Genomic DNA, 16,729 nt, shown 5'->3' on the forward strand with positions numbered 1-16,729 from the left:
CAAGTTTGGTAAGCAGGCTATAAAAACGGAGTATTATAATAAAACACGAATTTAATAGTTAGCTTGTTTATTCCGGATTAAGGAAATATTAGCTTAGCTCATCATTTAAATTTTCTGAAGTTAACTTGCGAATAAGGATCGGTCAGTTCAAAGTGATGAAGCTTATGAACCTTTCAACAGTTTTAGCGTCCAAAAATCATCTTAATTTGAATTGACGAATTCGATAAATACAAATTTTCCAACCGCAGTGTAAATAAGTAATCGGTTTCTTTTGGTTTACAGGCCGGGTTGTTCCAAAAGCCGGTTTACGCTGACTCAGGATTAAAAGTTAGGAGAAGTTTAATTTTTGCTTGTTTAAAAATGTTTTTCACTGCTTATGTTTTGAGAAGTTTGAGATTACTCAAGCTCAAAACTGAAGGACAATAAAATACAAATGGAAAACCTCATCGAAAAGTTTAAAGCGAATATCTTGCTAATTCTGACTTAGCTTGATTGGGCTTTGAACAATCCTTCCCTGAACAAAATGCTACCCTTTTTAATGGCAACTAATGCGTTATTTTATTTCATTTTTTTTTGTTGCCTTCCTAATGCCGTCTTTCATGCTATTAACTTACAAAAAATGCCGAGTAGATTTACATTTTATTTTTCTCCAATGTTTAACCATAGTCTATTTCTAACGGCTGAAATTTTGAGGCGGGGTTCCACGGGTTCATTTTGAGAAACACCTTATGAAAACTTCTAGTGCCCAGTCTCTTCCTTAGTGCTTGGTCGTTCATTTTGGTTATTTGTTAACCTTTGCATTGCTCAAGTGTCGTAATAATATGGTTAAACACTTGAGGAAACAATAATCAGAGAACCAAAAAAAAAAACTCGCGGACGACTATTTAAGTGTGCAAGCTGGACTTTTTTTACTAATCCCAGCTTGACAATGGTTTTTACTCGGTAGCGCATAAGCGTGAGAGTGAACAGGAGCAACATAAGTCGAACCGAAAAAAAAGTGCTGTGCTGTTAGGGAAATCAATCTTCCCAACGAAGTGCACCAATGTTCAACATTTTTTTGCGGCTGCCTGTGTTTCTCATGCTTTAGCCTAGGTTGGTTTGCCTTAAAATATTACGATTTAACGAATGAGTACTGAGCAGTGATTGACAAGTTCCAATTATAGAAAACGTTTTCAGTGCTCGTCACATTTGTGTAAATTTACAGAACTTATAAGTTCACTGGGGTGAGGCAGCTTTCTCTGGTGTCCATTCGATCGGAGTTGATTGGCGAGATCTGATGTCGTCTGAACATTGGATCGGGACTCTCTGTGTTGGTACACAGGTTACCCATGGCATGCTTTTCTGACCAGGCGCTTGAGTTTTCTACCACTGAGCGAGAGCCCGGAAAGTTGCTATTCTTTGTGTTTTCCCATTTCTGCTTCTTTCGAAGATACGCGGTGCGAACATCTGTGCTTCGGAGAACGTGCATTATGAAGATGAAGAATCCCTGCAAGGAAATGTGCTTCGTTTAAGCAAAGTGTGAACGCAGCCTTGTTAAAAGTATTAATAAAATCGTTCTCGTTTATTTTTTACCTGTTGATAGTTTTTTTTAAGCAAATTCGTTTAGCGCTTTATAACAAGGAATTGCTTCATTGACGTGATCGCTACTAATTGTTGGACCTTATTCTGGCAGAAGTATGGCCTTATCTTATACATTATTTAGTTAAATCAAACGCACGCTAAATAGATAAGAACTTCTAGGCATTTTCGCTAACAAGCCTTCTGTCCTTCTTCTTTTGTTCATAATAGAGATACGAGACTCAGATACTGGACCTGTGACTAAGACTCTAAGAAACGGCAAAGGATTAACATGGAGCTCTACAGAAATATTTCTGGACAGTGAAATTGGCAAGGATCAAGTTTTTTCTATTCCTGTCCAAGAAACACTGAACAAAATCTTTTCTTCGCTACATGTCAAGCACTCTTAAATACACCTCTGTCTGGGAGGATTCCACAAGCACTCCCCGCGTTGTTGACATTAAATTAATTAGTTGTTTACTTACCTGAAGCGAATTGAGAATGGTGAAGATGTACTGAAAGACAAGTCCAGCATCCGTCACGCTTAAAATACCAAACACCCAGGTCATACCCAGTAGAGGAAACAGAACGGCACATGCTTTTAAACCTTGCCTTTAACAAAATGAAAGAAAGCGTTAACATGTAAATTTTGAGTTTTTTTTTCAAACGAGAAAGATATAGTCCAGCCTGCTGGAAGCCACAAAGATAAGCTAAGAAGAAATGATGACTGAAGTTTTAAAGTAACATACTTCACGTTGGAGGTATCTTTTGTACCCTGCATTTTTGTCATCTCGTACACCACGCGACAAAGAATAAAAGAGTTTATCTGAAGAATTCAGAAAAAAAGGAGGTGATGTCAAGGATAATACTAAAAACTTTTATAGAAATCAATATCCAAACTTTAAAGTGGTACATGACGAAGTTCGCATCTTTCCTATCTACGCCATTTTCAAACATAAACAAGTAGTCTCTAAGAGCGTGGTGGCCTCATGGTTAGTTCGTTCGTCTCCGGATCGAGCGGTCCGGGTTCGAACCCTGGCCGGGGACATCTTGGTCAAGACACTTTACTCTCACAGTGCCTCTCTCCACCCAGATTTATCAATGGGTTCCGGTAAGTTTAATGCTGGGGATAACCCTGCGAAGGACTAGCATCCATCCAGGGTGGAGTAGAAATACTCCTAGTCACTTCATGCTACAGAAACTGGTGTAAGCTCCGGCCTTGTGGGCCACTTGGCTCGTATGCAGACTTTACCTGTACGAGAAGAAAAATGCGGTTTACTATTTTTAAATATCTCTTTTCGTTCCAGAGATATTCAAGTTTTTAAAATATGCAAATTGGCCAAGTGATGACGTCATTCACTGAACTAAATTTTATCAAATATGATGAAGAAATGTTTGATTATCTGCAGTAAGATTGAACTAGATGAGCTTCACAGTATGAGTTTAACAATTTGGTTACCATGGCAACATACTAGGTTCGAGATCTTCCAGAAAGCTTTTCTGGCCACCTTTAGCGCTGCATTTTGATATTTGCTAAGGGTGCCCCATGTCCATGTCCAATATTGGTGTGAGTGTAAGATATCATCAGTCATCTCATTTGCATATGCAAATGAGATGACTGCATTAGTTCCGGAGATATTTATTTATTTTTTCAAACTTAAATATCTCCGGAACTAATGCAGATACTAACAAACGGTAAACGGAGTTTACAATCTTTGGAGGAATTCTATGCGATACACCTTTAAATTCAAGGGGTTAAAACTCGGTACTACTTAAACAATGTTTTAACAAGAGCAGGCTTGGCTTATTCTGTTAGTTTGACGAAATGACTCATCAACTTTCACTAATCCTCTAAACAACAACCAAATGTGTTTTTTTCCAATGGGACACTACCGGTTGTTGTAAGTAATGGCATTTAAAATGGTTGATACATGCATTGCAAGATTCGTCGATGACGTTTTTGATATTAAGTAAATGATGATTTTTTTTAGGGTCGACATTTGCGTGAATAACTATGTATATGCCAACTAGTTTCACAGATAACAAATGTAACAACTATAATTTTACCAGGCAGACCACGAGGACTGGGGCGGCAAAGGTCCAAACCAAATTATTTGAGAATGAAATCCAACAGCTGCAAAAACAAGATACATGCTATACGTTATAAGACCACACACACAAAAACAATCAATCAATCAATCAATTAATCAATCTATCAATTACTCAATCAATCAATAAAGAAAACAGTCAGATTTCTGTTTTTACGATTGGAAAAAGAAATTTTCTTTTACGTTTGTCCTTAGCTAATTGTATGGAAAAAAAATTATCTACGGTTTAGTTATGCACCCCCCAAAATAATCTTTATTGTGTACATGTAGTTGTCAAAGCGAAAACATCGGTTTATAGGCTTGGGTCCAGTCTAGGGGCCAGATTTACAAAGGCAAATGGAGTCCTACGATAAGATAAATGTCAGTAATTGCTTCTTAACAGTAGAGAACTGCATTTGAAACAAATACTTAGAAACATCCTAACTGTCGGCCTCGTGAAAGTGGCTCCAGCATGAAAGCCAGTAAAAACTTTTTCTCGTTATTTAAATTATCAGATACTTACTAGTCACTATGTACATAGCTTGTAACTCCGTGTTCTGCACCGGATGCGATCACAATCGAACACACCACCATAAGCAATGGGAAGCCTACAAGAGAAATCAAACTGACATACTCATATGGGAAAGAAAAGAAAAGAAAAGAAAAGGCAGGAAATGATTTTCTTATGGTTATCATGGTTATCAGTATTGCTAGTGGGCGCGTGCGCACTACGACGACGGCGGAGTCGCGCAAGATAGCGGCCATACCCCAGCTAATAGGTTGACAGAGACATGCAGCCTTGGTTTATATCGTACTTCTTTGATATTGGGCATCCCTTTATGGTAAATTGACACCTGTCAAAACTAGGTATGCCTGACCAGTATCACGTGACCACATCGAGGGGCTCAAGTTTATCGTTGCTGACAAAGCACTGGTTTTCGATTGGATCACGGGCTCATGTCATGTTAACTTGCAGTAATCAGGGCCGGGTTGTTACGAAACCGGTCAACACTAACCCAGGATTAAAAGTTAACCAAAGCATAAATATTTCTTATATACAAATGTTTTTCACTGCTTTGCTTTGTGTATTTTGAGATTATTCAAAATCAAAACAGAAGGCCAAACAATATACAGAAAACCTGCAAAATTACAATACTCAAATCAAAATTCTCGCTCATCCTGGGTTAGCTTATCGGGCTTTGCACAACTCGGCCGGCTTTTAGGCTTGGCTAAATCTATATATATTAGTTGAATGATATAACTATTGCTGTTGCAGTCCCTAACTGTATAAAATCTTTTGACATCCTTACTGCTACCGACTACCCTGCTATCTAATCTGTATCGTTTATAAGGAAGATGGTTTTGATGGAGTGCTGTTCAGGTTTATTTAGCTACATTGGTTGACGAATCACTTCTTGTTTTCCAGTGATGCTCAGATTAGTCATGAAGGGTAGTTACGTAATTTACCAAACAAAGGTTTGTGCATACCCCAAGAGAATGCATAAAATAGTTTCATTTTTATTAGGGTGTTGAATACTTTGACAACCATGAGGTACAAGTAGATTCCCTCCATAAGCATCCAGGCAAACCCGACCAGATAAAAATAATGGATAGACACTGCTACAACAATACAGGCTCCCTGTGAAAGAACGATATTATTAGAGAATCAGTTTAAGTCTTCCACATCAGTTAAAAACAACAACAACAACAGCAAAACAAACAAACAAAGAAACAAACAAAAGAATCAAAGCAAAACAAGCTGAGAGCTAAACAAACAAACAAACTAACTAACTAACTAAAAACAATCATGAGTCTCAATCCAACTCCTGTCAAACAACTTTGTAGAGCTATTAAATTAAGAAACGTCTGACTTTTGTTCTTTAGGTTTTTCGAACAAGGGTTGATCCTTGCCAAAACTCTTCGTCATTTTCAGAACAACCGTCCGTATCAGATGGTGATTGGTTATCTAAATGAAGCTACCTGCTTTGATGTAGCATCAATTCCTGCGAGGAAAATGATTTGTGCCACGGCTATGGCTATGACTAGATTGAGTCTTATCTGACACTGCTCCTGCTTGAGGTTCCTGTTGTGAAATTCAAGACAAAGAACATTAATTAACACGGAAAAGCCAGAGAAATGAACTGCTTTATTGGTGGTGTGACCATGCTACGGAGGGGTTACTTACATCAAAACCAGATAGGCGAGAACAGTTAAAGTCTCGCCCACTAGCGACAGCCCGCAGCCAATATAAGTGATGACTTCCAAGGCCACCTGATGTCTGTCAGGAATCTAAGTGAGGAAAAGGAGGTAGGCCAGACCATATGTGATTTAAACATGAATAGATAACATAATAACCTGTTAAACAAATAAATAAATAAATAAATAAATAAGTCATTCACTAAATAAATAAATAAATAATTTAATACATAAATAAATAAATAAATAAATAAATAAATAAATAAATAAATAAAAAGTTAAACTGAATATACTGACCAAGATCCGGGCCGTACGAAATGATGTAAGCTATCTCAGTAGGTTAGATGATGATTAAAATGGCCTTTCTTGATGAACACTTACACTGTTAGTTTCTCCGAGTTCCATTTACAGAAAAAACAAACAAAACAAAACAACAAACAAACAAACAAAAAAACAAACGGCGACACCATAATTTACAAATATAGAAAGATTTACTCACTTTTGTTTCTCCCACTTGCAAAAGAACCGCAAAGTTCGTGAGATGATTACAAGTACACACAACTTTAGTTTTAGTTTTGTTGACCAACGTGCATCCCCTGTTTGACCAGGAACCGTTAAATCGACTCCTGCACAAGAAACATGCAAATAAATGGTTAACAGGTAGATTTTAAGTTTTGGACCTGGATTAAATCAGGATGATCATTTATTTGACTTAAACATATACATAAATTAGAACCAAAAATTAGCTGGTGTGGATATTAAAATGTACCTGATGTCAAAGTCCCAAAATACACAAATTGGTATATCATCAAGTTTAGAAGGCTTAAAGAAAGAAAACGAAAACAGAATTAATAGAGGGAATGCGAAAGGGTTCAATTAGTATAGCCTAGTTTGTATGGATTAAGGGAGTTTTAAGGCCGATACATACGAGGGGTTTTGCTCCTGGGTTTTGTTCCAGGGGCACGCTCCGTGAACAAAGCTCCTCCGTGTGAATCAACGATTTCATGGGCGTAGCTCATTCTCGGGAGCGGAATTTCCACCCTGCAACATTTTCCACCCCACTAAACCAGGAGCACTTTTGGGAGCAAGATCCCTTGGCAAATTGAGCAAACTTGAAAACACTCCCTCGTGTGTACCATAATATGAAGCAAGCTCCCACACTATGTTCTTCAGTGTGTACTAGTCGTGCAAATTGACCCTGGAGCAAAATCCCTCGTGTGTATCGGCCATCAAATTGTGGTCTTACACTATAAACGCAGCTTTGATTTCGTCACTTTTGGAATGTTGCTACTTTTTCCATGTCTAGATCAATGTGCTTATGCCTTACGTTAGGGCTCTTTCTCAACCTGTCATGTTTACCCTGCATTCAAAACTCTGATATATACCTAGGCTGTTTCTAATTGTAGATTGTCAATTCCGATTCCAGTACTTATGTCAGATTCCAACAGCTAAGAATAACACAAAGACTTTCGTCATAGAGCCGAAGTATTATAGTAGTCAATGGAAAACGTAATAAAAGCAATACCTAATATGTCTTCTCACCTCTTCCAAAGGGAATGATATAGTAACGTTTTTTGGCAGCAGAGTAGAGAAGTTAGGGAATATAGAACATGCGATGACTCGTGTCTGAAGTCTTGTAGTTTTCCTTTTCTCCCTGATAAAATAGAAAATGTATATATTAGCAAATAATGAAACAAACTTTTATTTCTTGATATTTCCATTACGTTGGAGACCCAATAAACTAAAGTTCAGATAATTTGCTTATAAAATTATGTTTGATTTCTGTACTGTCGAATACATACCCATCAAGAAAGGACTGACTTTCATCTGGGAGTAACTCGTGCATGTCCTTATATAATATTCCAACCAGAAAAGTTTCTATGAACGAGATATAACAAATTTTATGTCACGACTTCTCGTTAAAAGAATAAGACGATCGTGCAGAGACTTATTGCTAATTATTAAAGACAACACGCACTGCGCGCTTGGTCCAACCATAAACATTACAGTGTCTATAATCATTGTCAAGTATTGATTCAAGCTGTTGAAGGTAGGAAGGAATAAACAACGCTTAAGTTCTCCATTGTCCTGTCTAAAGAGAAATAATAAAAAAAAATAATGCTTTTATTTTTCTTCGGTATATATCCTGGACAAAGGTACACGCTCAGATCAACTTTTCGATTCCTTGACAATAAAAAAGTTATCGATTCTGAATGGTTCTCTGCGGGCGTTTTTGTCACGTGATTGACGCGTGATTTCGTGATCTCCAGCCGTTAAGGTATCCATTTCACCTTTTCGTAATTAGATATCCCTTTTTGGAGACGTACGCCCTGCACCCTAAGTGAGGTATTGGTTTGGTTAGCTTATGATTGATGACGATAGTGCTTAAGTTTCTGCATTGGTTACAAAATCAAGCTGAGTATGTTCCAGTTTAGAGTAAGGATTTCGTTGTCTTAGTGGCACATTTCCTTTCAAAGATTTCAGGGCAAACTAAAAGATCAATCTGCCTGCCTTCACTTCCTACTCCACAAGCACACACGTGATTCACCATTCTTCATTTTACTACTATGAAGGGGCTACGGAGCGGTTCATTTAATAATAAGCAAAGCTTTGCTCATATGATTTCGTACCTTGTTTTCTAAAGAGTTCTGGTGGTAGAAAGATCTTTTCACTTCCATCACCAAGATGTTCTCTGTCGTCCTCAGAGGGAAACCATACGTCTTTTTCATGACCAACGCTTACACTTCGAACCTCCATCACTGTAAACATCAGTAAATGTTATAAATTGGCTGAAAATAAAAGTTGTGAAAATATCGCAGACGTCATGTTTACGGGCCAATTCAGAAAACTCAGAAACTGTCAGGGGTGGGTGAAGCATCAAGTAAATAATCACTGGTTGAAGAGACAAGGTTCGGACAAAACTCCTTTCTGAAAATGTAAACGTTTTTTTTGTTTTGTTGATACGTCACTTTATAAATATATCATCATTCGATTTGTCTGAGGTCTGGAGATACCATGAGGAATTAACACTTTTATACAGCCTTCTAACTTCATCATAAGGCCGGTTAGACAACCACCCATAATAGTTAAGAATTGGTTCCTGCTTATAATTAGCGCGCGTATATCGAGTTATGGAGTTTGGAGAGCACGAAAGAAGCGCAAGAGTTGCTCGAGGCGCAGCAACTCTAGCTTCTTCTCGATGTACGCACAGCATGAACCACGGCCTTATGTGCAGACACGCAGGAAGAGGATTAAGTAAGTAAGTAAAAGCACGAACCAATTCTTTTATAACATGTTGATAACATAATGGGCGCTAAAAGCTGTCTCATTTGTGATTGACTACAAAGTTCTCACAGTGGCAAAGATCATTAGGATCCTAACACGCCACAATCATTTGAGCAACAGTTGAACGAAAACGTTTAACTTGGCTCCTAAAATTGTCAACGAAAAACTCGCTTCTTCGAATTAACTATAAAGAAAATTTAGGCAAACAAAGTCAAAACAAACAAAGCCCAAATACTCAAGTTTAAGTAAACATATCTCTGCTTGGCAAAAGTAAGAGGCTCGAAGTAGGGTTTAGATTGATCAGAATAATCTTCACATTGCCAAAACTTAAACAAAAGGAACTTGCACTATTATTTTGCAGCTAATTTGAAAATGCACAGTCATGTTATATACGCACGGCCTTGCGTATATTTAGCAAATAGATTGCATGTTGCCGTACGTCTGTTCAGTAATAGATCGCAGATGACGTCAAAATCATCATCGTGTGCAACTTATTTGGTAAGATCAAAACTAGTGGCACACGAGGCGATAGCAGAGTGGGTTACTGATGTTCTTACCACATTTAAACATCTTCTGTGATCTACTACCGAACAGACGCACGGCAACATGGAGTCTATTTGTTTTATATAATAAAGAAACGACGAAAAAAAGCTTTTTTTTTAATTTTAAAATCTTTCAACATAACTCGAAAGCCGTTCTTTGCCCACTTTGGCAAACGCGAAAAAACGCCGTTTGATGTTATCTATTGTCTATACAAAATGAAGCAATCTCATTGGTTGCTATGCGTAGCGAAGAATTGTGATTGGTCCAAACAAATCACGCCACTGTCAAACTTGAGTCGAAAATCGCTTCTCGTGGATTGAAAACTTACAGCGGAAGCAGAATTGAACTGCGAAATCTACAAATCTAAAGAAAATGTTCAAAAGGCAAGTCAGGTTTTATCATCAGAGCAGCCCTGTGAGACGAAAAGCTGGGATGGTGTCTTGAATGTTGCAGGAAATGAAAATATACGGTAGGAAAACTTGCGGTTGCGGGCCATTCGATTCGAGTTTTGGATGAATGGAGCGTTAGTGACGGTGGAAATTTGTGTCCTCTGTGGTTGGTGATTGTCAAATCAGTTTGATATAGTGTCGGAGACACCTTATAGCTGGGATACAGTCGACCGTGAGCTGTAGTGCGCTCTTCTCTTCTCGCTACTATGCTCTGAATCTGACTGGAACATTCGCGTCGGAAAACAAGGTTAAACTTAAGGTCATGTGTTTATTTAAACTGATGATGTTTTGATGTTTAATTCCTAGAATCAAACCGTGTCAACAATAACTTTAAGACTGAGAAAAGTTCAATTTTTTAAATAAATTAATGACATTAACGTTTTGCTTAGTGGTTTTGTTAAATTCGAGACGTTTAGCAATGTTTTCTTACCTTAAAGTAGTTTCAAGATCAATTTTGTGTTTGATTTAATCTCGCTCGACTGCCGACTGAGACTGCTCAAGTATTTTTTTTTTTTTTCAGCCATTTTTTAGAAACGAAACGACTTTTTCTTTCATCTTCCAGACTCTCGTACCCGGTCCAGTGCTTCGTCATGACTTTTTGTACCTTCATAAAACTTTCCGCCATCTTAAACACAGAGGGAAGAACTTTGAACTGATGAAGTCAATCATGTGGCTGTCCTCTTATAGATAATAGGCGAGAACCAATCGAAATGCGAGAATAACTTGGGTTATTATACAATAAAGAATTGGTTTATGCTTAGTGTGCGTATATCGAGTTATGGATGCACGCGGGAAGCTTGGAGAGCACGAAAGAAGCGTAAGAGTTGCTCGAGGCGGTAGCCGAGAGCAACTCTAGCTTCTTGAGTGCTCTCCAAACTCTCCAAGTGCATTCATAACTCGATATAAGCACACTAAGCATAAACCAATTCTTTATTGTATAATAACCCAAGTTATAAATAGATTTAGCCAAGACTAAAAGAGGAACTCCTTGGCCGGGTTGTTCAAAGCCCGATTAAGCTAACCCAGGAGTAGGCGAAAATTTTGATTTGAGTTTTTGTAACTTTACGGTAAAGTTTTCTTTTCATATTGTGGCGCTCTCTTTTGAGTTTGTATAAATTCAAACTACAAAGACATAAAGAGTGAGAAACACGAAAAATTTATACTTCCAATGATTTTTGAACCTGGGTTAGCTTCCAAGCAACCCGGCCCTGATTACAACAAGCTAACCTGGCTTGAGTCCGCGATATAATGGAAACTCAGTACGTCGTCAGCGATCAACTTGAAAAAAAAGCTAACCTAAGCCCGCGATATGGCATGTGATACTGATCAAGGGATACCTTGATTTGACATGTGTCAGTTGAGTATAACATTGATGTCCAATTTCAAAGATGTAGCTGTAAACCAAGGCTGCTGCGCTGCATGACTTGCTATTAGCGGGAGTATGGTCGCTCAAAGTCGTCGTTTTTCGCCGTCGTCGTTTTTCGCCGTCGTCGTAGGACGCACGTGCCCGCGATCTATGCCGCTAGCCGTGTAGACCATGTAAAAAGAGTTGCATGGTTTTCTATTTGTATACATGGCTGTGGTTCTGTTCCTATAGTTAAGATGTTTCGCGCGGCGGCCCTTCGGGCCGCCATAGCTCCCCTATAAAGGTCTTTATAAATGGTTGATGGGGTATTTAATTTAGCGTATAATTTCAAAGTTGGCTTAAACAATCATAACTCACCAAAGTGCTCTTCAGTGCTAGTTATGTTGGCATTCGAGGTTCCATTTGTGGTTAGATGTTCCATCGCGTATTTCATGGCAAATGCCTCAAGCTGCCGAGTGGCTACCAACAGATTTGTCGCCGTTTCGTGATAGGAACTGTTATTGGAATGTGCAAGTAGCCTTGAAGTTTCATTCACGGCAATCTAAATGCATAGAACCCAATATTAAGGTAGATTAAAAATCAGTTTAACCTAGTAGGCCATTAGACTAAGTTTTTCCCCGATTAAAATATCAGGGAGCTTAGCAATGGTGACGGTGACGGCAAGGACGACACCTAGTTAAACTTGAATTGAAATTTCACCTTCGAGTTTCACAGCTAGCTAGACCTGTTAACTGGGCCTATCGCTTTGATAACTTGGTTAACATGTAATGACCGAGTTCAGTTCCTGAAAGGAATACGGATAATAAGCCAGCGCTGAGATACACTTTGTGTTGTTGTTATGAAAGTCCATGTGGTTGCCATTTGAACTTTAATGAATGCACAGTTCTTCACAGGAATAGTTAATTAAGCTAAGCATTGGTGGTAGTTTTTTTCCTTTGTTATTCAAACCACTCTGTTTTCGCTTAAATTTACGTATAAATAGTTGATTCTGTTATTCTTTTACTTTATTCGAATGTAACCGTCGGAGATTGATTAACAGTTGTTCAACGTTGTAAAACATTACTTTGTCCAAAACGGGCAAAATTTGGTCATTTCGCATTGTTTGGTATTAAACATCTAGTATACCCGGATAAAGTACGTGCAAATTGTTCTGTTCGATAAATATTTTTTTATATAAAGGTTCTCGTTGCCGATGCCGTCGTGGTTTGCTGCAGCTCCCTTAAATTACGAATAGACAAAGATATCACCCACCCCTAAATAACATGTTTGTGCTTCACAGCGTTACCCGACGCCCTTGAATTCACCGAAACCCGTCATCACTTGATGAAACATCATTGTTTTTGACGTAATAAACCTTATCCGTGTTGTAATATCAGGGTTTGGAACACAAAATGGTGTGACTTGTCAACAATACGACCAATAATGGAAACAATCCCGAAGATTTTAAAGCGCAATAATAGTTTCTTACCTGCAGAGAATCTTCATCGTCAACATTGAGCTGCTTCAATTTGATGAGATAATCTGTAATCTTTTTGTACCGAAAGAGAAACACAACATCATTACGTTAGGTATATTAAGTAACTTTTTTGCATTTTTTCCTGGTGGTTCTTAAGTTCGACTTGAAAATTGCAGTCTACGCACTTATATACGATATATACTATCATGTGCCTACAGCACCAAGTCTAACAAGAAAACTGGTTTAAACAGGAAAACCGAAGACAGGAAAAAAAAGTGCGATGGTTTTGGCCCAGTTTCCATTGTATTCGAATATGTGGTAGAATTTGTTTTAAAGTTTGTTGGAAAGTGTAAAAAAGCAAACAAACAAACTAAAAGGTCGTGTGCTTTTTATGTGCCAAGGGAAGGCAAGAGGATGAATGCATTTCTGTTGTAATGGAAAAGGAAAGAAATCTGTTTCCACCGACTCATTGAGCGCGGAGAATTATATTTAAAGAATCTTTATTCAAAGCTATAGATTTGAGGGTTGTGAGCTGTCAAGAAAAAAAACTATACATACACACATACTGCTATGATTGCACTCTTTAGGAAAAATAAAAACACAATCACCTGTTCCTTTGCACTTGTTGGTAGTGTTGGTGAGATACTGGCTGACACAAATGTGGAAATACTAACTGTTCTTGAAGGCAATATCTTAGTCGTATCTGTTGCTTTACTTGGGAATATTGCTGTTACTTTTGTCATCAACGTTGTAGCCACTGCCGTGGGTTGCATTTGTGTTGACTTTGACTCTGTTATGCTTGTTGATAAAACTGCAAAGATTAAGATCGGTTTGTATAATGAATGGTCAAAGAAGATTGTGATGCAAACACGCAATACAAAAAAATTATCACTTCACCTTTTCTCAGTGGTTAAATCCTTAAGTCAATTCTAGGACATCGTGGATTCTCGGCTTGCTTCCGTACATTAGAAAATGAATGTCGAAAAACAAAGCATGGTTTATAAAAATTCTGTTTACCATTAACGCAAGCGTCACGTGTGATGTTTTAACCATGTACCTGTATGCTAACAATAACCGTCTACTTTCTAAAATCGTCAGATAATATTCTCACAGTTAACTTTTAATCTAGACTAGTCAAGAGTACTGACTGAGTGTGATAGTTTTGAGTTGTCAGATATCATTCGGCTTATAGTAAATCAACTCTTTACCTTCAGATCCTTCGCAAATATAAGCATGTTTTTCGCTGCAGTTTTCAATTTCCAGAAAATTGTCGCTAGTGATCAAGAAGCAGTAAACTCTGATAGGGCCAGTATCTACTAATTTCTTGGCGTCGTTTACACGTACGACGTGGTACATCTTCGGTTTCACTGAAAATGGCACTCCAGTATCACTCAATCTCCACTTTTCAGGCCGTGCTGTACGACTGAGAAAGTTAAACTTCTTTAGCATAATGCTATTTACATGTGCGTAACTGGCAATTCTTTCCACGCCATAGCAAAATATCGCATGCGTAGCTGGATCACTGGTTACCTACAAACAATAACCTCCATTTGGCGCGAAAATGTGCTCGGATATTTGCCTGCGGACGTTATATGTTCCGAGAAGAGTACCGTCTTCCGAGAGCAAAGCTCGAAGAAAACTTCGAGCTCCGAGGAACAGATAATGTCCAAAGACAAATATCCGAACATATTTTAAAAGTGAAACAGAGGCTATTGTGTTTTTTATACTTCGAATATTTTTCAGCTTCCAAAGCCCACAGTTTTGAAAATTGAGTAATTCGTTTTGCACGATCAAAGGCGTAATTTTGGGGGGCGTCTATGTATTGTAAATATTATCTTTTCGGGGCGTTTTAAGAGTGTGCCAACAATAACAATAACAATAACGATAACGATAACGATAGCGATAGCAGTAACGATAACGATAACGATATTAATAGCGATAGCGATAGCAGCAACGACAACGACAACGATAAAGGTAACAATAATAATGAAATGTTACGAATCCAGTGTCACTGTGCAGTGCCTTTCCAAGGAATCCAGCGAATTGCACAAAGCTATACGTAAAATCTATTTAGCATATCTGGGTTATTCAGGTTCGAAAACGCTTTGTAGCAAGCCACGAAAATTTGGTACTTTAAAAATATGAGGAAGTTATGTAATTATTTTTTATGCCAGGGGGCTACGCTTGCCCCCAGGCATATGTTTCTTTGTAAAAGTTGGAAATTTTGGGATCCCATATTTTAATGAGTTATCTTATGAAACATCGCATCTTTACCGATATTTATTCATACTTTCTTTATTATATACTGGAGCGGTTAGGCATATTTTTTGTTTGGAAAAACATCGAAAAGCATGAAATCGGTAAAAAAAAGGTCCATTTCGGACATTAATTTGGGTAAAAAGACCTCTCTATAAGTTGTCCTGATTTATTACCAACTGTCATTCGCGAAAAAGAGTCTCACGAATAGTCAAATGTGATTATGAGAGAGAGAGAGAGAGAGAGAGAGAGAGAGAGAGAGAGAGAGGGGGGGGGGGGCTGGCGGGAGCAAAGTAACCTTTAAAGCTGCTCGCCTGCTTCAACCAAGAGTGCGGAATGTGTGACGGAAAGGAGATGATCAGGCTGTACTAGAAGACTTGAAATATTTCCTGATATTTTGTTGTAATGTAAGTCTTACTGAGTTCTCTAAACGTTCAAAGTCAATAAATCTAATCGGGTAATGTCAAAGAATAGACCAATTTCGATATATTAAAATTCAGCCTAAAACAATAGACCCCAGTACGAGGCTCTGGGGAATAACTACAGAGTTTGTGGGGTTTATTACCCAGAGCCTCGTGCTGAGGTCTATTGTGTTAGGCTGAATTTTAATATATCGAAATTCGTCTATTGTTAAAGGAAGGGACTTTTTGCAACGTTGTATTGTAACTTTTTATTGTTCATACTATGTACTATGCTTAGTTATTTTATAATCACTCGTATATAGTTAGCACAGAGGGCCACTAGCTTATCAGTTTATACTTTCACGTGTCACCCTCTCTAAATAAGGTTGATTGATCGACTGCATCGCCATTTCCACATAAAATGTTGAACTTTCACTACTTGCTCGAATTTTTTGCGCTTCAAAATTAAGAGTGCCCACAACTTTTAATACAGATATTTGTACCTTGGAATTAAAAACTGAGTGAATTAGGCTAATCAGGGGTTTCAATAAAAGCCGGTTACCGGCGGTCTACCGACGCCTGTAGGACCCCTTACCGTCGTCTGTTTGGATTTAATTAATGAAAATAAAAATGATATTAATAAAACAAAAAAGGAAAATACAACAACAACGACGACCACTGAAATTTTTAAATGCTACAAAAAAGCGGGCAAAACAGACCCAAGGCCAAAAAACTGAAGCGCACGCGATAATTTCAACGTCCAGCGATACACTAAAAACCTGAAGCCTCGACATCACGACAAAGCAGACTCTGGGACAAACTCTAACGGTAACCAGTCTTCGTCAACCGGTAGGAATAATGTTATCAGTTTCTTTGGATTGATTACCTTTATGTAAAGAATAATCTGATTATTGCTGAATTGTAGTTTCGTTCGCATCCGTAAAATAAACAGCTTTTGACACAAAGTTAGTTTTTACAATAACTTTCAGTGGATATCAAGTGTCACTGAGAGATATCTGCCTAGAAAGGTATTCAAAATGCACCTCTTTGCATCAAAAAATTAATAGTTGTAAAAACAAATCCTGCTTTGTGGTCAATAAAAATACGCATCAACAGCACGCTTTTTGCTGCCC

The 16,729-nt window shown here is 38.0% G+C and overlaps 1 protein-coding gene across 2 annotated transcripts in view; it reads right to left on the reverse strand.

Moving 5' to 3' along the window:
• Positions 1-532: 532 nt before the first annotated feature.
• The window catches only part of LOC145495106 (adhesion G protein-coupled receptor L2-like), a 33,846-nt gene continuing 17,649 nt past the window's right edge, over positions 533-16,729 (reverse strand). For both annotated transcript variants that reach the window (XM_081474677.1, XM_081474678.1), the window contains 17 exons: positions 14,148-14,362; positions 13,548-13,750; positions 12,952-13,011; positions 11,841-12,024; positions 8,471-8,599; positions 7,643-7,718; positions 7,383-7,494; positions 6,610-6,662; positions 6,340-6,466; positions 5,830-5,933; positions 5,625-5,727; positions 5,133-5,283; positions 4,168-4,252; positions 3,625-3,691; positions 2,307-2,383; positions 2,043-2,169; positions 533-1,486 (listed from right to left, as the gene is read on the reverse strand). In XM_081474677.1, coding sequence (XP_081330803.1) covers positions 1,208-1,486; positions 2,043-2,169; positions 2,307-2,383; positions 3,625-3,691; positions 4,168-4,252; positions 5,133-5,283; positions 5,625-5,727; positions 5,830-5,933; positions 6,340-6,466; positions 6,610-6,662; positions 7,383-7,494; positions 7,643-7,718; positions 8,471-8,599; positions 11,841-12,024; positions 12,952-13,011; positions 13,548-13,750; positions 14,148-14,362 — 2,152 coding nt within the window. In that variant the 3' untranslated portion in view covers positions 533-1,207. The remainder of the gene's footprint in view (positions 1,487-2,042; positions 2,170-2,306; positions 2,384-3,624; positions 3,692-4,167; positions 4,253-5,132; positions 5,284-5,624; positions 5,728-5,829; positions 5,934-6,339; positions 6,467-6,609; positions 6,663-7,382; positions 7,495-7,642; positions 7,719-8,470; positions 8,600-11,840; positions 12,025-12,951; positions 13,012-13,547; positions 13,751-14,147; positions 14,363-16,729) is intronic.

This window comes from Orbicella franksi, chromosome 8, assembly GCF_964199315.1.
Source record: "Orbicella franksi chromosome 8, jaOrbFran1.1, whole genome shotgun sequence".
Lineage (NCBI taxonomy): Eukaryota > Metazoa > Cnidaria > Anthozoa > Scleractinia > Merulinidae > Orbicella > Orbicella franksi.